The following is a 19,936-nucleotide window of genomic DNA, read 5'->3' on the forward strand; positions in this document are numbered from 1 at the left end:
AATTGGAAGAGAGCTTTTCAGAATTCCTTGCAGACTATACACCTGACTCATCGAAAAATTTCTGAAGGTTTTCTTTGAAAGGTGAGATCATAGACATCACAATGACAGACACTATGACAAATAGAAGCACTAAGTTGGAAGGGAGGGGTGAATCAATCAATAATAATTAGCTTAATGCGGGCCTAATGGCTGGAATAGTCACCTTTGACATTAGATGGCTATTGTCACCCAACATGCCGTACTTTCCTTGGTGAGAGTTGATCACCAATTGGGTTGGGGCATCATCTTAACTGACTTTTTTAATTTAAGGTTTTTTATATATATTTTAGATAAGGGAAATGCTATTTTCCCTATACTGTGCATTGAAATACTGCATACAAAATTTTTATTTATTTCAGTTTGAGTTTGGTTGAGTGCCCAAAGACATCGTAATATTTTAAAACAAGACCTTCTCTGGGATCATTCTATATGCACAGCAGTATATATAAAAACTTTAAATCTCTCCTCATAAAGAAGAAGCTGATAATTGATAATCATATGTTATCAACAATGAGAGATACTATACAAATTTATTTTAATATATCATCCTTTAAGAGGAAGGTAAAAAAACTATGGATCATGAACACCATTAGTACAAAAAACTCATTTATAAACAGAACAAATTATTGACTGAAAGTGAAAGATACACTCAATAATATGAGACAATACTATTAAGTCAAAGTAATCATGATCAAGTTTTTAATATGCATATTAAGTCTGCACTTAATCTTCCCATCAAACATTGACCTGCTTTTCAAAAAAGTAGTATATAATTGAATACCTAGTAACTTCAAATTTATCAATAATACTCATATCAAACAGGCCATGTCTAATTCTCTAGCTTTTTGGAGAGGCCATATGGTTATGATTCAGGTGACAGAAATGTAAAATAATACAGGAAGGCACAATATTAGAAGCCTCCTTTTCCCCAGGAAAGATTCAAAAAAGGTAATCAATTCTATTTTCTCTCTGCCCTTTGGTTATTCACAGGAAATGCCATCAATGTTCCTCCGTCATTACAAATTAACATGAGGTGATTTTCCGTGAAATGGCTATTTAATTAATGAACAGTGGTTGTACAAGACTATTAGAATAACTTACAATGAATGATTAATAGGAGAGGCTTCAGTCTAAATGATTATCTACCAAAATTGTGAACTTGGAAATATTTTCCCTTTATATGACAAATCAAAACAGCATCATTACGGATAAAGCTCCGTTACTATGAAGTTTGGAGTATTAGGGGTGAGGGTGTGCCGCCCGCCGAGCACCGGTGTGCGCGGGGTTATCGCACTTGTACTTGCAGGACGTTCGCTAGCCAGCCGATCTCATTAATATTGTTGCATATTGAGTATGCAACATATAGAAAAGATTTCAGCTATCAGAGTCGAAAATATATTCAAAATAATTATATATTTCAGCAGGAGCAATATAATTTCATTCCACATTTTTGGGAGGTGGATGAAGTATGTATGATCTAGTGCTTTCCCGGCGTATCAGCTTCATGAAGTTTTCTCGAGTCACCAGGTCCGAGGTGACTCATCTGACCTGAGGACAATGCTCAAGTTGAGCTTCGAAACGCCGGCCAACATGGAACCCCTGAACCGGTGGAAGACATACGCAAACTTCATACTAATGGGATTCGGATGTTTATTATGACGCTTACAAAATTAAGGAATCGTTAATATAAAGAGTGAAGGAAAAAATAACTCAATTATTGTAGCATATCATGCTAATATTTGAGGCGACGACTTACTGCTTGTGGCGTATTCAATACTCCTATAGAATAACCAATAGGTATGCAAGCCCCGACGTTGGTAACAAATCCACACAAGAAAAGCATAAAGGTCCATTCTTCTTTTCTCTGAAAAGAAATAAATATTCTAAATCATTTGAAATTATCGTGTTTTTAACGCGTGTATCAGAAGATCAACGCTTATATCCGCACCAATATCTACGCGCAGACATCTTATTACTATATTAACAGTATACAACGGTAAAATTATACTTGACATTCTAATTTTGATCATTATAAAGAATGAAACTCGAGATACACTTTCTTGCTCACCTTATTTTGCAAGGCTAATACTTTCGTCGGCTCAGCTGTGTGAGATGCGCCCACGGAATTTTTCGAAACACTCAGTTCCTTCCCATTATTTAACAAAAATTGCTGCTGAAACGCGCTCAATGAACCATGTGTCATGCAGTCTTTAAACTGATCAAATTTTTTTGGCGAAACCATGTTGGTTGAGGAATAGTTGAGCAAATTATGGGGAGGATACTTGAGCAATTTATTTGGGAGTCGAACTGAAGCGTTTCTGAGCCACTTCCCGAACTTATTACCTGGTACTTTGGACGAAATTGCAATCTTTCACGCGGAGTTTATGAGTCCGCTTATGTATCAGTCCCCTTCTATTCCTCCATGCTCGCGAATGACACCGGAGTGCGCTTGCGCCTTCATTAATACGCTCGCGCGGACGCTTGCCTCACCACACTTTCCCGCTCGTTCGTACACTGATTCTGTTTAATTGGATGCCGATTTCAGTTGGAAAAGTCAAGACCTCCGCTGAATCACGGACAATTATACACCCCCCAGTAATCAATTACGCAATTCGGTACCAGAAATAGGGAGAATTATGATTTTTTCTGACGACATAATGTATTATGCCAGCGAAAAAAATCAATATCAGGTTTACGCAGATACATTTTTTGGATAGGTAGGTACCTTGGTTAACAATTGTAAGAGGCAATAAATTAATTGTTATTTACCGCTCACCGATCATCAACCCACATTTTCTGCATTCATACCTTGACAATGACATTTAGAAGCCATAAACCTAAACTTGAACTTGCTGATAAGGATACTCGAAAAAATCTTTAGGCGAGTATACAATTCTGAAGTTCCAATTCAAAGGGCGGCAGTAAAGCTTCCGCGAATCAAAAAAAACATACTTGACAAAAAATTCATACTTAAAATATTCGTTAAAATATCAGTTCGACGGTAGCAAAATCTTAATTATTTTTATTTCATTTCAGTGGAAAAAGTAAAAAAAAGACCTTTGATAAAATACTTGTACATATTTGCGTGAACTGCTTTTCAAAAACTGCTATTCCACGAGTTCTACATAGGGAGAATCAATGTTCACGGTAACTGATAAATTCTCCGTTAGTGCCGCCTGCTTATTGCAATCTCTCTTTTATTTTCCAGACATAATATATTCTATTGCATATGCATCATATCCTATTAAGGCATTAGTGACATTTCTCCATTAAATGAATTAATGTTTCTAAATATGAAATAACTGCTGCCAAGGCAATTCGATTTAATCGTCCACGTCGTCTCGCTCCTCGTTATTTACCCCCTCGAGCCAATCAAGCCATTCAAGATAAATTCGCTGAATTTGCTCAAAGGTAACGAAGATTTAGTTATCACCTGGTAATCCGATATGTACATTTAACCGAAAAACTAAAGGCACGCGCTCTGAAAATGTACGTTTAGAGATCATGTGAATGTTATCGTACGTGCCGGCAGAATATGGAAGCCTTTGAGGTAATAATAATAATACGTCTAATTCAAGCTTCGGTGCTGACCTACCAAGAACCAATTGTCCCATTATGGTTGATAGGTTGATGAAGAATGATTTCTACCCCTCTTGAGTCTCTTAAGAGATAAAGAATATCTTGGAGAACCGACAAAAACATATTCTAAGATTCATAGCCAATATTGATGTTACCAAGCAATTTAACCAATGCATATTTACTTAAATGCTTGGTAGTTATTCTAGTCTTTGGTGGAAACCATAGTTCTATATCGTTTCACTGAATAAAAGGATTTTACGAAAGACGTTGTGTTTATGATAGCTTTCCTTGAAGAAATTTACCAAAATTGAGAGCAGTCATAATGCCCAAAAACATCTCCCTCCCAGAAAGTATTTTATCGAAAAATACAAATTGCCGACGCCAAAAAAAATTTTGAAGCCACTCCCTCACTGGAACAGGAAATTTTAGGGCAGACATGGGGCAGAGCATAAACCACTCCAACTGATCACTCATGGAACTGCATAACAATGACGTATCACAACCCTAGGAAAAAAGACTCTCCGACCAGCTCGGAGTTCCACTACTTGTATAAAGTTCTGAGTCTATGACATTCAAATCTCTTCACTTAATGAGCTTACAAGTTAAAAATTAAAGAAAATTCCACAAATGCCAACATGTCATAGTTTTGCACACAAGAAAAAAGCCATGAACATATGCTATTCCTCTCATCCTTAATTAAGGTCACATTCTAACAGGTCTGCGCATAAAATTTGTTGGCATCAAGTTTATGCAACAAACTACAATTTATTCACTTCAGTATTTCCACTAGTAAGAAATTAGTAGTCTTCCTACCTTGTACTCTTTCACCTCAATCAATTACAGGCCCAAAGAAACCTCACCCTCTGTTCCATTGCAAGTAGATGATTTAACAGAAATAATAAAACTTCTTGATGAGCTCAATATTTGGCTCATTTTAGTTCCTTCCCCCCTGGAATCCCACAGTTTTCATTCTAAAATCAAATCTAAATACCTTCATCCATTCCTTATGAGCACTTACCATAGACCATAGACGTAATCCACCAAGAAAAACAATCTAATAAGTTTCCACATGTGAAAACTAAATTGAAAATTCACCCTAGGCATGTTTAGATGTGCATTGGAATCATTTGACTTGGACTAAGTCCACCAGCAGTAAAAAATTATTTCATCTTTATCTTTCCCCAGAGATGTATTAATATGCATAGTTCAGTGCCCAATTCCCGTTGACAATAAAAGACTAAGATAAACAAAAAATTCAAACATAAACTAACAATTCACATGCTGGGATTAAAAAGCCCAACAAATAATATGCAAAAGGCCTAACAGAATCAATCCTATAACTGACATAACCCAATACCCTACATCAGTGCCCAAAAAAAAATGCAACCCTTTGGAGTCCATCTGTGAAGGAATACTGAAGAGGGTAATTAGAGACATCAAGTTTTATTCTTTTGGCACTATTTTCCCTTCAGGGAAAAATATTCAATAGATGCCAATCATTGTGACACAATGTAAAGTTTTTAATTTTTCTTCCCACTCTGTTACCTGTATCGGAGTAGGAGCATGTGGAATACTATTGTCAGTCCCTCAGAGATCCTTTCCACAGGAGGCTGGCCAATGTACCATCATTAGGAGAGTGATGAAAGGAAGGAAATAAAGTATATGGATCTGAAAATGAAGAAAAATGGAAAGTGATAAAAATGAAGAATAATTGTATTTACTAATGAACGAGTTTACACTTTCTCTTGATACGCATGTAAAGACAAAATGAAGTTTATTTCCAGTGAACCATCACACTGACATAAAAAATAGATTCGCACCACTGATATATTAAAAAAATACATAAATATGTACAACATCTCAATAGTCAGTGTGGTTTGATAATATTCTCATTAAAAGGTCTCCCCTTAAAAAAGTTACTTACTCCAGTGCCTCAAGAATAAAGGTAAATATGTTGGGAAAAATACAAATGATATGTAAATTTTGCAGTACAAGAGTCAAACTGTAGATAAAGTTAATTTGATCGTTTTTCTTAATCTAAATTGACAGTAAAATTATCAATAAAAATTAAAATATAACTTTCAATATTAAGCTATTGACTATTGGGACAGCAGGCCTGCCAACTAGATGCTGACTTTTTTACTACAATAAAAGACTACTACTTGAAAATCATGTCTTTCAACTTTATGAAAAGTAATTTTTACATCTTCTGACACATTGATGGGGGATTGGAATGAAACGGTAAGTAAAGAAAGAGATGGTGATTAGGTGGGGGACTATGGTTTAGGTATGAGGAATTACTGCGGAGAGAAATCAATTGAGGTTTGTAGGAGACAGGGGCTAATCATCACCAATGCTTGGTTTAGACACCAAAAAAGGCATAAGTATTCATGGAAAGTGCCCGGTGACTCAGATATGAATCAGTTAGATTATATTATGGTAAGGCACAGGTTTAGAAACAGTGTGATGAATTCGCACAGCTTCCTAGGAGCAGATGCAGACTATTATCTCAACTTAGTGGTCATGAAAGGTAGCATCTGTTTCAAAAAGATAAGACAGGGGTGGTGAGTTAGGAAATGGAAGGTTAGGAAGAAAGTTTTAACTGATTGAAAAGGAAGGAGGATCAGTAAGCTGTGGAGAAAATCATGAGGGAGGGATAGGAGCTCAGTACTATCGAGGAAAAATAGGAATATATCAAAATAGGGACTGCAAAAACTGCAAAAGAAATTATAGGAACTCTTAATAGGGAAAGGACAAGGAAACCATGGATCACAGATAAGATGATTATATTGATAGATGAGAGAAGGAAATGGAAGAATTTAAACGCAGAGATGGGCAGAAGGAAGTACAGAGAGCTAAATAATTAATTAAGATGGGTAAGAAATAGAGCAAAAGAGGCATGGTGGAAGACTAAGTGCAAGGATATGGAAAGTTTGCTGAGGAAGGGTGACATTGATGTGCTATACAAGAAGGTTAAAACACTATGGTGAAGTAAGAAGGGAAGATGTGTTAACAAGTTGGGTATGAGTGGAAATAGAAAAGATCCAAGAGAGATGGAAGGAATATGTAGATAAGCCGATGGTAAAGAACTTAGGCCAGTAAGGTTAGGCATAGATAAAGTATTCAGGGAGATGAAATCACTAATCCAGTAGTAGTGTTTAGGGGAGGCGACCGACAGTTGAGGTCATTTGGGCCACTAGGGATGGACAGGAAAGGATGAAAGGTCGGGAGAAACCTGGCGTTGGCCTTAGCCTACTCTTTATGAAAGGGGCCAAGGGGTCCGCAGCTTAATGTCCCATCCGACAGACGGCGTACTCACTCAAAGTGCCCTCTACAAAGCACCTCAACACTGCCGGGATTTGAACCCGGGCCTTCTGGGTGGGAAGCCAGTATGATAGCCACTGCACCATCTTGATCCCCGATCACTAATGGAGTGGAGCATACAATACAATCAGGATGTACATATTTGCCCGTTTCCTAGATTTTGACAAGGCGTTTCATAGAATGGATTGGGAAAAACTAATGAGTATATTGCAGAAAATAGGAATTAATTGGAAGGACGGGAGGTTAATCAGCAACCTGTACATGTCTCAGACTAATCAGGTGCCAGTGGGGTATGACGGAGAGTAGGAATTTGCAGTGTTAGAAAGAGGTGTAAGGCAATGTTATCCATTACCACCAGTGCTGTTCAAGGTATATGTAGAGCAAATGATTGAAGAGGTATTAGAAGAACTAGTGATAAGAATGATAGTCGGCAGTGAATTCATAGAATAAGTTAGGTTTGCTGATGACCAAGGTCTAGTGAGTGAGTCAGCCAAGGAGTTGCAAGCATTGCTGAGTGAATTGGAAATTCAGTTCAACAGATATGGGATGAGAATCAATATTAATAAGACAAAGGATATTAGATTTGCCAGAAAGAGACACACTAAGGTTAACATTAAAAGAAGAGGTCAAAAACTAAAGTAGGTGGAGCAGTTTACTTATCTTGGAAGTGTTTTGGACCAAAATGGTCAAAGTAGTAGGGATGTAAGGAGAAGAATTGCACTACGTGAAGAGACTTTCACAGGGAAGTAAAAATTGATGATAGGGACATTGAGTAAGAATGCGAAGAAAAAATTTGTTAAAACTTTGATTGAAGATGGAATTTAGTTATGTGCAGCAAGAAAACACTGCTATTGGAGCATGATGATAGGCATAGGTTGGAGGCTTTTGAAATGTAGGTGTGGAGAAAAATGGAGAGGGTGAAGTGGACAGAATGTCAAATAAAAAAGGAAGTGCTAGGTATAGTGAGTGAGGAGAGGGGATTGTTGGGAGAAATCACAATGAGACAGGAAAAATGGATGAAGGGCATATTGATCGGCAGTGGAATGTTAAGGACTGTGATAGAAGGGAGAATTTTAGGCAAACAAGGGAAGGGCAGGATTAGAATAGGGATGTTGAATGGGATGATGGGAGGAAGGAAGCAGACAGAGACGAAGATGGACATGTTGTAGAGTGGGATGTTGTGTTATGTTCATTTAGGATAGATAAAATATTAATTTGGAAGTTGTTACGATCCAAAACCTACCTTAACCATTAGAATAAATAATAAAACAAATACAATTTGACCAAAAGCACTTCTGAGATAAGTGATCTGTTCCTCCTACTCTATTTTATTAAGTTTTATTTCAATGAATATTGTAAAAATAAAACTTTGTAACTCCACTGACAAAATAAACTTTAATCCAAGCTAGATATCCCTATGGTGCAGCTTCAGAATCATCCTATTTTAATACTTAAGCTAATCTTTCTCTTTCTTGAAAAATGCTTAGTCATTATTTTCTCCACATCTTCATTCCATATCTATCGCACTGATTTTCCAATGCACTCAGCAAAGTTTGCAACTCCTTGCTGACTGGATAAATAAAGCTCATCATCAGAAAAACTGATTTTATGAATTCTATTCTCCAGTTCTTCCCATGCTCCTAATCATTTCCTTCACATATACGTTGAATGGCTCAGGTGAAAATGGGTCTTACTCTTAAGTTCTTACTCCTAATAGTGCCCATCCACATTCTCCATCCACCATGTGTACCTGAGTAGTCTGAGAAATGTAAGGGTTGTAGATTAGTCTCCTATTCCTCCAATCTACAATTTTCTGCAATGCATTTATTATTTCCTCCTAATTCACTCTATCAAATATCTTTTTCGAATATTTAAAACAGACAAATACCATACTTTCCCAATGATAACGTGGGCATTATCTATACAAAAATGTTCAGATAATGACGATGCGCGTTATGCAATGAAAATTGAAAAAATCCAAACATAGACGTACTTTTACCCACACTAAATATAATTTTTACGCGACCCACTTATATATATATATATATATATATATATATATATATATATAAGGGTAGTCCAGTGGGTAGAGCGTTGGACTGCTGACCGGAGGGTCCCGGGTTCGATTCCCAGGCAAGGCACTCTGGGCACCTGCAGCTCCACCCAAGCTAAAGTGATTTTTCGGGTACCAGGTCTTCCTGGGAAATCATAACCGGCACAGGGAAAGGAACTGGCCCCCCTACCCTGATGTGTGAATTTCACACGCCGTATAGGGCTTAGTACTGGGTGAACTCTACCATCACCTACTAAACCGACCTTTGGATTGATTACTGTGTTTATGGTTTTTATATATAAAGCATTATATATATATATATATATATATATATGTGTATATATATATATATATATATATATATATATATATATATATATATATATATATATATATATATATATATATATATATATATATACAGACGTATGGCAACTATACACGTTCAAGATAACTATGAAGCTCTGGGCATGCGGTATCTATACAAATTCATGAGAGCTACAAAGTTCTGGGTGCGCGTTATACATAAGGTGTGCATTGTCAATGGGAAGATACGTTACATCCTCATTTTATTTTATATTCTACTCTATTAGTTGTACATAATGCTTTGAACTGAAATAATAATTGGAAATGACCTTAGCTATTGGCCAGCTCTGCTACTATTACTACTAGCATATTAACTGTTAAAATTTAGCTCAACAGATTCTGGCAAGATGCAGTGAAAGTTCATCATTTTGTTACAGTGATGTGATCATCCCAGCTGATTCCTCCCACCCTATGACCCAGAAACTGTCAGTACTCCATTCAATGATAAACCGACTTCTCAAGTTACCACTAACTATAAAAAATTTAAACCATGAGCTGGACACCATAAAATCAATAGCAGTACCCAATGGCTATTGTGCAAATATTGTTGCCACTCTCTTGAAGAAAAAATTAAAATCTAAAGCTATTTCAGAGTTATGCTCCCTTACCTCCACACAAAAAAAGCCCAAAAAGTGGTGTCATCTATTGTTTGTAGGTGATCTTTGCAATAAAATCTCCCAAAAATGTAATAAAAGAAAGTTGAATATATCATTTCATAATCCTTATACTCTGGGAAAAACTCTTTGCCGCAACAAAGACAAACTAGAACTCACCTACAACCTGGCATTTACAAAGTGAAGTGTGATTTCTGTGACATGTGCTACATAAGCCAGACCAGAAGAAGTTTCAAGACTAGAATAAAAGAACATGAAAGATGTTGGAGGACTAATGATGAAACGCCACTCCTAGCTAAGCATCTATTACAATCATCCCAATCATGTAAATTTTATCCTAAGATTCTTTACTATGAAAATAAGGGCAAAAAAGTTGATATTTTATAACAACTTGGAATTCGTAGTCGTGCGCGACACGCCCTTGTAATTGTAACTTGGAATTCTTTAAAATGACCGGAATTTTATAAACTACTCTCCTCTCCTCAGAATCCTCTTTCCAGAGCAAACTGAATATCCCTCTCTCCAACTGATTCCACCCTCCATGGATTTTCCCATCCACCAAAAAGCTATCCCCCACTCTCAGTTTTGAGTTGAATAATCTTTCCTATCTTAGAATCTGTCCTTGTTAGAATCACTTACATCTCATCCCTCAGCTTGCCTCTGTCCCTTCCATGTCCCCTTCCCACTTAACCCTTCTGTATGCTTCCCTCCTCCCTGCCACCAGGGTATCAGCTACCTGTCACCGTTCTCTCAATAATGAACACACAAGCTCATCCTTCTCCCCCCTCTTTTTACCTCTCAATTTTTTTGGTTTCTCTGTTGTGTTTGGGTTTCCACATTTCCGCTCTTTGTCCTCACCTACCTTACTCCTCACTCTTCCTTTTCCCTTCCTCAAACAGGTATAAATATGATGTATTCACAATTTGAATGTTGTCTTTTACTTGAAGATGGTTCTGTGAACCAAAAAACGTTGTACATTACCAATAAACCTGTAGAAAAGTGCAAATTTGTTTTTCTCATAACATTTAGCTCAGTTATTTTTCATTTAAATTAACTTTATTCAGTAAAAAAATGTAATGCAACCTTTAACTTCATTGAGTTAATTTTCCCATTAGCTAACCTTAACTTATTCAGTAAATGTTTGTTGGTCAACTTTTCCAAGCCAGATGATATGTAAGCATCAAATTCATTCAGATAAACTCTGAATCTAATATTTGATTAAAGGTATTTGCATCAACTGTTTTCTCTTTTTTATTTTTTGGGACACCCAGGAAGGATTAAGAGAACTGGACCTAGCACTTAAAAAAATTTTGTGAGGGTTGCACAAAGGGTGCATATACATATGTAGTTGTTAAGTTATGGACATACATAGATTGGGTACATATATATAGGTGTTAGGTTATGTATATAGGTTAGGTACATATATTTACTTGAATGTCATGCAAACAAGGAAAGAATAGGATTAAAATAGGAATGCAGGATGGAATGAAGAAAGTATGCAGAATTGAAGAGGGGCTTATTTAAGAGTTGGATATCATATTGTGTTTTGTAAGGGAAGGCGAGTGATTTATTGATTCACAATTAGGTAGCCTGTGTCCATCCAAAAACCTACATTAACTGGTAGATTACTGATAATAATAATATGGTCATTCACCACTATGTAAGTCACATATTTTTTTAGCCATCTCAATGATGTCTACAGTTGATGACATAACCAATGTCTCGCTTTAAATTTTTTTTAATTTAGCTCTCCTTCAATAATTGTTGAATAAAATCCTAAAATGCTGATGTGGGAGTTTTGCTTTAATGTAATTATCCCTAATAAATAGCTGAGATACCTGGATAAAATTAATTCTATATTTATTGAATCTTATGTACCTAATGTTGTTATTACAGCTATTGATGTTCAAATGCCATGCTTCAGGAAGCCATAGATTGACGTATCTCACAGTATGGAGAAGATAGAGGGTCACAGTGTGATTAAGTTCCTTTATTTAAAAGTCTGCAGCACCCCGCAAATGCATGATGAAATTATGTCTGTTTGTTTAAATGATAGCCCTTCATCTGGCGCAGTTGCAAGGTAGGTCAGTTTTCGCACCATAATGTGCACTGTTGAATTCTACATGTCCGGGTTTTCACCGCGTTGTTGTTTGAAGCCGACAACAGTTTCGCCGAAGTTTCATCCGGCGTCTTCAGGTCGAAGATGAGGGACTCAGTTTCAGTTTTTCAGTTTTAAAGGTTTTTATTTCCGTATTATAGATTACAGATGTAAAGAGTACATAAACAATATATAAACATAACAATAACAACACGGAAACCCCGTTATAGGATAATGATCCTCTTCGGGGAGGGACTCAGATTTTGGCCGTCCTTATATAGGTGGTCCCGTCCAGGTGCTGCTCTCTGATTGGTCCTTTTTCGGAGGACTCTCTTCCACGCGTTGTGGAGATGGTAGCCTTCATCTCTATTGAAATTCGCCGGGTTTTTGGCTATCTCAATAGCTTCTCTGATTAGGCGTGGGTAATATCTACTTTCTTTACTTATGATTGTAGCGTCATGGAATAGAATATCATGGCCGGGTTCACTCCACTTGTGCTCGGAGATGGCCGAGAGGTGAAACTGTTTGTTCGTAGTAGCCCGGAGGTGTTCTTTCATCCGAACTTTCATAGCTCGGCATGTTTCCCCGATGTAGGCTTTCCCACATGAACACGGTACTTGATAGACCCCTTCGTATAGGTCTTTCGAGATTTTGTCCTTCGGTCCGGGGAGCGCGTCCGCTATTTTCTTGGTGCAGTTGAATCTTGTCACCACGTCGTGCTTTTTAAGGATTATGGCTATCTTCTCGGATGTTCCCGATACGAAGGGGATAGTCGCGTATGCCTTTGGGTCCGGTTCCGTCTGCTTGATTGACTTGTCAGAATCTCGTCTTCGCCTTTCTTCCCTGGCGGTCCTTTTTAGGACCATATCGTTCCGATAGCCGTTTTGTTTCAGTGCTCTCAGTAGATGTTTCTTTTCAGTCAGCAAAGAATCGGCGTCAGAGATTTCATACGCTCTGTGAACTAGTGTGTCCACCAAAGATGTCTTCTGGAGCGGATGGTGGTGAGAGGTTGCGTTTAGATAACGGTCGGTGTGCGTCTTCTTTCTGTAAGCAGCATGTCCCAGCTTCCCACAACTCTTCTTTTTGACTAAGACGTCCAGGAAAGGTAGTTGGTTGTCCTTTTCTACTTCCATCGTAAATTTGATGGAATGATGTTGTGAGTTGAGAAATTGAAGAAATTTCTGAAGTTCTGCTGCGCCGTGCTGCCAGATGACGAAAGTATCATCCACATATCTTAACCACATCCTAGGTTTTTTCTCGTACTGATTAAGGATCTTTTCTTCAAAATGCTCCATGAACAGGTTAGCCACTACCGGAGACAGCGGCGAACCCATGGCTGCACCCTCTGTCTGCTCGTAGAATTCTTCGTTCCACAAAAAATAAGCATTCGTGAGGCAATGCTCCACCAGTGTGGGGAAGTCTTCCGGAATGCCGTTGGTGGTTAGACCTCTGATGATCTCCACCGATTCCTTAATCGGGATGTTAGTGAACAGTGAAACAACATCGAAGCTCACCAATAATTCGTTGCTGTCCATTGTGATCTTTTTCAGGATGTCGATGAAATGCCCGGAGTTTTTCACGAATGACGATGTTTTTCCGACGTAGAACTGTAGAGATTGGGCCAGGTATTTCGCCAGTCCGTATGTTGGAGCATCGATCTGGCTGGCTATAGGTCGGAGTGGTATCCCCTCCTTATGTATTTTCGGCAGTCCGTAAAATCTGGGTGGTTTGGGAGCCGAAGAAAATAGTCCACGTTGTTCTTCCATCGGAATGAGGGATTTCTTTATTAGAGCTCTGGTGTTTCGCTCTATTTTTGCTGTCGGGTCGGTCTTGAGTTTCTTATACGTCCCGTCTTGGAGAAGTTCCGTAATTTTGCTCCGGTAGCCCTCTTTGTTGATTACCACAGTTGCATTCCCTTTGTCTGCAGGTATTATGAGAATGCTCTCATTTTCTTGCAGGTTCCTCAGAGCTCGTCTTTCGGCAGTTGTGATATTAGACTTAGGTGGTCTAGCGTTGCGTAGAATGAGTGCTACTTCTTCCGTTATCTCATCAGCGTCTCCCTTGGGAAGCTTTCGGATGGCCGACTCGATCCCAGTTATAATCTATATAATCTATATAAGGACGGCCAAAATCTGAGTCCCTCATCTTCGACCTGAAGACGCCGGATGAAACTTCGGCGAAACTGTTGTCGGCTTCAAACAACAACGCGGTGAAAACCCGGACATGCAGAATTCTTCAAGCCACCGCCGCGAAAATCTACGCAGCCATATATGTGCACTGTTTTTTGGGAATGTCGTGGCGTAATCTTAACAGACTACCTGGAGAAGGGTCATAACATCACTGGTGCCTATTACTGCACACTTCTGAACTTTTTGCATGACACTCTGAAAAAGAAATGGTACGGTATGATCACCTAAATCATCTGGCTTCTTGTCAATGTTCCACCTACTCACTCATCTCAAGGGACCATTAAGGAATCAAAGTAACGTGGCTTTGAAGTTTTGTCACATCCAGCCTATTTTCCCAATCTCACTTGAAGCAGCTTTTTCTAAATCCCAGAACTCAATAACCAATGCAGGGTTGGAAATATGGCAACATAAATGAAGTCATTCAAGAGGTAGAATAATGGTTTTCAACACAACCATTTGAGTGCTGAGTTCTACAATGATGGCCTTCAAAAGGTCAAGAAACACTGGGAGGAATGTATAACTCTCGATGGTAACTTTGCAGAGAAGTTTAAGGAATAACAAATAAAAACTAAGTTTCTATCTTGATTATTTTTTTATAATTATTAAAACTTCACTATACCCCCAGGTACTTCTATGTACATGGACTAGTAGAAATAAGATTGGCAGACAAAGTAATATAACGCGAAGTCCCTATTATTATGGAAAATGCACATTAGAAACAAGTATAAATCTGTAATAAGGAAATTAGGGTTCATCACATGAATATTTGGGATAGTATTCAAAGGAAAAATGAGGAAGAGGTGTTATTTCACATCACAAAAACCTTAACTTGAGTGTTTGAGCAGACAACTTGAGTGTTTCAGTGGACAACTTGAGTGGACCCATCATGGATGAATTTAATTTTGTAATTACTCAAGACACAAAAAAAATTGGTCCACTTCGCAAAGAATCACTATGTACTCACAGATTGCATATAGCCTGCATGAAGACTATGCAAGCATGAATATTAATTTCATCACTTAAACTTTGAGAAAGGTAGTGATTTGGGTATAATGTTGACACAAGTCCCAATCTTAGTGTCCCTTTTTGCTATTTCATAAGACCACAATGAGAAGTTACAGGATATTGACAGCAAATCCAAATGATTCAAGGTTTTTTTTGCTTCACACAATTAAAGACAATAACTGTAGAAAATATAACTTGCCATAATTACAAATAGAACTTCCCAAATGGCATTAATCACCTACCACCAATTACTCTAATGGTTGGAGACCTAACATCTCCTGCCACATACCCTAGTGGTCGCTCACAGAGTAATATATTGATGTAAACAGTCACAATAACCTGCTTATGTAAGCATGTTGAATTTTATTTTTCATAGAGGGCTTTGATGTTTTTGCCAATATGGATTTGATCCACCATGAAATATTAGTAAATGACTTAACCCAATTAGACTTCTCAGCCACATGAGTAAAATGCAATTCTTTTGAATGATGTAGAAATCAGCATCTCTCCTCGTCGATTATTCCACTTTGGTAGAAAGAAATTCCTTTCCTCACATAATCCTGCTCCTATTTTCTTCATTTTTTTATTAATGTTGGAAAGAATATATCATTCTTCATTCTAATAATTATCGAATATCTAACGAATATTGGGTACTCAGATATATCATTTATTATCCTCAAAACCCCTCAAATGAAAATAGCATTAAAGATTCAGTACTTGTCTTTTTACAAGATGCTCGGAGGCAAGAGAACACTCTTTTATTCACACTGGAAGAATTGCTGCTCGTAAAAATCTTTAAGTGAGCAGTGGAAGTGAGTATTAATAAAAACCTAATAATTCATAGCAAACCCAGGATCATCCTTATCCCTGGAATATTGGGCGTCAGTATATATTTATTTCACCAGTGTCTTCCAGGGTCATTTTGAGCAATATGAACCAACTTGGCAAATTTAAAGGCACCTTTTTTTTAGTAATAATCCAAGAATAACATCATCTTTGCTGGCATATTATGGCACTTAATTAGCCTGACGCTAAAAGAATTTGCAGAATGCAAGCATGTGTACTTCTAGGTACGTACAAGGGTGCTGTTCTAAGAAGTGAGAATTTAAGGATAATCCTTCACGTTATCCATGAACCATGAGCTTTGTGACTGGCTGTAAAAACATTCTTTATAAATCGTTTTGATTTACATCAAAGTTAAGGATTGAGTGGAAAGAATCTTTAAAATTTCCTGATTTTACAAACTTATTTCCATTGAAAACTCTTTTTTTAGATGCTATTCAGTTAATTACATATTAGCTATGTTTTTTCACCAATTAACCATTGAATGTTCAAATATAAATTCCCAAGCTTGGCTTATGCATATATGTAGGCATATATTTTCATATAATTATGCCTAACATCAAAGATAAAAATTACAATCATAAATTTTGAAATAATTTTAGATGATGGCCCTCTCACTTTTTGAATGATCTTTATGATAAAAAAAAGAAGTGAAGATTTATAAATGTTTTTTAGGGTTTTACATTGCTAGACATTGTAAAGAAACAGCAATTTACTTTTCATTCAGGTATCTAAATTGTTCCTAATATATGCATATATGTATGTTTTAGTAAAAATAATTAAATAATTATCCTAGCTGTGACATTAATTTGAAATGATAGAAAGATTATCTTTGATGAAACTCTTACTAACCAAAACTATTCAAAATTATGTCAATATTGAAAATATTTTCAAAAATAATGTAATAAAAATACATAGAAAAATATAGATTCATTTTTTAGAAGAATTAAGATTCCATTTAATTTTAATCACTGCAGTGTCAAAATATATTCTAAAATACAAAATATTCACCTACATGTACCTAAAAGAATTATTTGTGCTGTGATCTCTCATGAACCCCAAAATACTTGGCCAAGCAATGAGCCCTCACATTTCATTGGAATTCATTGGGCTAAAATAAATATATTATGCAGGTATTCACACCAGTGGAACTTTGCTTATCAATTCAATACACTGAGCTTTTCTCACCTCCATTGAAGGTTTCAGCAAAATGTCCTTTCCATCACCTTTTCCTATCTCATTTGATCAACTTCAGCATTATTCCCTTGAGATTTTAATTCAACAAAATGTTGCTGTAAATTCAATCCAATGGATGGAATTTGGTCAGCATTCCTTGAATATTTTCTTTGTGATATTACTGTTAGTATATGTATTCCTACAGGCAATACCATTTGGAGCAAAGCATATATTTTGATAGTTTTCAAATTTGCTTGATGGTTAAACGAAATGAATAAAGTTGATTGGGGAAATGTGGACATTAATTTATCTAACCACCCTTTTGGCTTTCAAATGCATTGAAATATGGAGTCCTTGCAAAATAATATCCCTTGTGATCTCAAAAGGACTACAAGGGTGAGGTAACAGTCAGATGTGCATGGATTATATTCAAGATAACTAATGAGGTAAATGATGTGGCAGTTCTTGGTTTCTCACAGCCAGGAAGTATTATCCACAAAACTGCAACAAATCATATATTGATTTTTGTCTATATTAATAAAGAACAGTTCCATTGCCTTATGTTATCTTGCCTATAGAGATCAACGAACTCATTTCACAAACTTGGTGTCATGCATCAATTATTAATGTTTTCACCATACTGTATGCAGTAAACAATGACCTGAAGTCTTCCAGGATAGACACCCCCCTGATATCTCAGACTAAAAGCAAATGGGTGTTTGATAAATGTTTCCTAAAAAACTGATGATAATGCACTATTTTCAAAACAGCGGAGGAAAATGTAACAAATCTGCTTTTGAAATAGAGAGTTCTAAAAAATGGATTTTATGATTTAATTACTCTACCATCATAAATGGTTGAAATTCCCACCTTTGGTGGAATAACGTCTTCCCCATCATAATCACTGTTTGGGAGTTGCTGTTGGCAACGCAGACAATGTGGTTCAGCAAACATTAAAGACACTTTTACAGGGTCGAGGCCTTTGGTTTCTGGTAAATAGGTATTCAAAAATAATGCTAGGATGCCAAGAAAGAGGACAAATGGAGCAAATGTCCATGGTCCCAGCCATTGCTGCAGGAGAGGAAACGTCATTCCCACAGCAAAGTTTCCACCCCAATTAGCCATACAACCAAGAGCCATAGCTACTGGGCGAGGGCCTATCTCAAATAACTCTGAAAAGGAGAAAGCATTGTTCTTTTTTATTTTTTCTAGATACATGATAAAATCCATTCAAATAAATAATAGAACATAATCATATTCTATGCCAAAGAATCCTTTGATTTGCATTATTTCATATTTTCAAGACTAAATGGTGTTACATCATAGATATAGGCACCACTAATAGTCATTCATCCCAAAAAATGAAATGACAATGAAAGAAATATAGAAATATTTTGAGAATCTCACAAATATTGGGGCCAGAAGGCAGCCCCTTCATCAGCACAAAAAGATTGAATTGAAAGTGAACTGTTCTATTGAGGATGGTGCAAGTAGTGGCTTAATAAGAGGTGATTGATTCATAGAGCACTGGCACAAGATATGGCTTAATGTTTTCATTATTTTTAACTCATGCAATGCATTTTTAAATTGAAAGTATTTAATGACAATTTTAGAGAGAAATTTAAGATTGATATGTATTAAAAATTACAATGAACAAATAAAACTGGTGAATGTTCTACATTACCTGAACCTATAAAAAATGGAATAGGACTCAGCCCCAGGCCAAAGCAGAAAACATATGCCAATACAGCAACAATGGAAAGATATGACATCCACCAGAAAGAGTCCTGAAATTATTTTAAATTGATTAAATCTTATTTTGGGCAAATTGCATAGTTGTCAAATATAAAAACCTTTTTGTGCTAATACATGTATGCTCACTTTGTTTACAATAATAACCTTCAAAGGAAAATTCAAGAATTTCAGTGGGAAGCAAATAAATGCCGGAATACAATGAGAAATGTATGAGCCATATTTCCATGATTTCCTTTTTTTGGATGGAAGTAAAAGCTGTTTTTGCTAAAAATATCACTGATGTGCAATGCCTTTTTCATTTTTTTATTGAACTAGTTTCTATTGAAACCATTTTCAATTTTTACAACCAACATTTGTAAATAGCGCACATTGCTTTTTAGCCAAGTGCCTACCTACCTATTCTTTGAAATTTATATCAACATTGGAAAAAAAATATTGTCTTTAATGATATCAGATTAAGATCTCTGGATGGCAAGCAAACAAATGCATGTTGAATTTTAAAAAATTGGCACATATCCAAATATCTTTATAGCATTTCTAAATTAATACTTAATTCATTTATTTTTTGATTCTTTATTGAAATTATATACATATATATATATATATATATATATATATATATATATATATATATATACATATATATATATATATATATATATATATATATATATACATATATATATATATATATATATATATATATATATATATATATATGAATTGCATTTGAGTAATTCTTGAACCTCTTGGCCAATTTTCCAGTTAGATATATCCTGCTCTACTAAATAAGTCTGTTATTAAATTCGAATATTTTAAAATAAAGGAATTAAAAATCATGAAAGTATATGGTAGCTTATTTTTATAGTTATCTTTTTATCTTCTAAGTCAAAAA

General features: G+C 36.2%; 2 protein-coding genes across 2 annotated transcripts in view; both read right to left on the reverse strand.

The window, feature by feature from the left end:
• LOC139692073 (solute carrier family 2, facilitated glucose transporter member 1-like) overlaps positions 1–2,450 on the reverse strand; it is a 23,104-nt gene extending 20,654 nt beyond the window's left edge. The window contains exons 1-2 of the mRNA XM_071590105.1: positions 2,108–2,450; positions 1,796–1,903 (exon numbers count right to left, since the gene is read on the reverse strand). Coding sequence (XP_071446206.1) covers positions 1,796–1,903; positions 2,108–2,281 — 282 coding nt within the window. The 5' untranslated portion in view covers positions 2,282–2,450. The remainder of the gene's footprint in view (positions 1–1,795; positions 1,904–2,107) is intronic.
• A 2,747-nt stretch (positions 2,451–5,197) lies between these two features.
• Positions 5,198–19,936, reverse strand: part of LOC139692074 (solute carrier family 2, facilitated glucose transporter member 1-like) — a 35,709-nt gene continuing 20,970 nt past the window's right edge. The window contains exons 9-11 of the mRNA XM_071590106.1: positions 18,971–19,073; positions 18,132–18,458; positions 5,198–5,286 (exon numbers count right to left, since the gene is read on the reverse strand). Coding sequence (XP_071446207.1) covers positions 5,198–5,286; positions 18,132–18,458; positions 18,971–19,073 — 519 coding nt within the window. The remainder of the gene's footprint in view (positions 5,287–18,131; positions 18,459–18,970; positions 19,074–19,936) is intronic.

Source organism: Hetaerina americana, unplaced genomic scaffold (assembly GCF_022747635.1).
Source record: "Hetaerina americana unplaced genomic scaffold, ioHetAmer1.1.p SCAF_4, whole genome shotgun sequence".
Taxonomy (NCBI): Eukaryota; Metazoa; Arthropoda; class Insecta; order Odonata; family Calopterygidae; genus Hetaerina; species Hetaerina americana.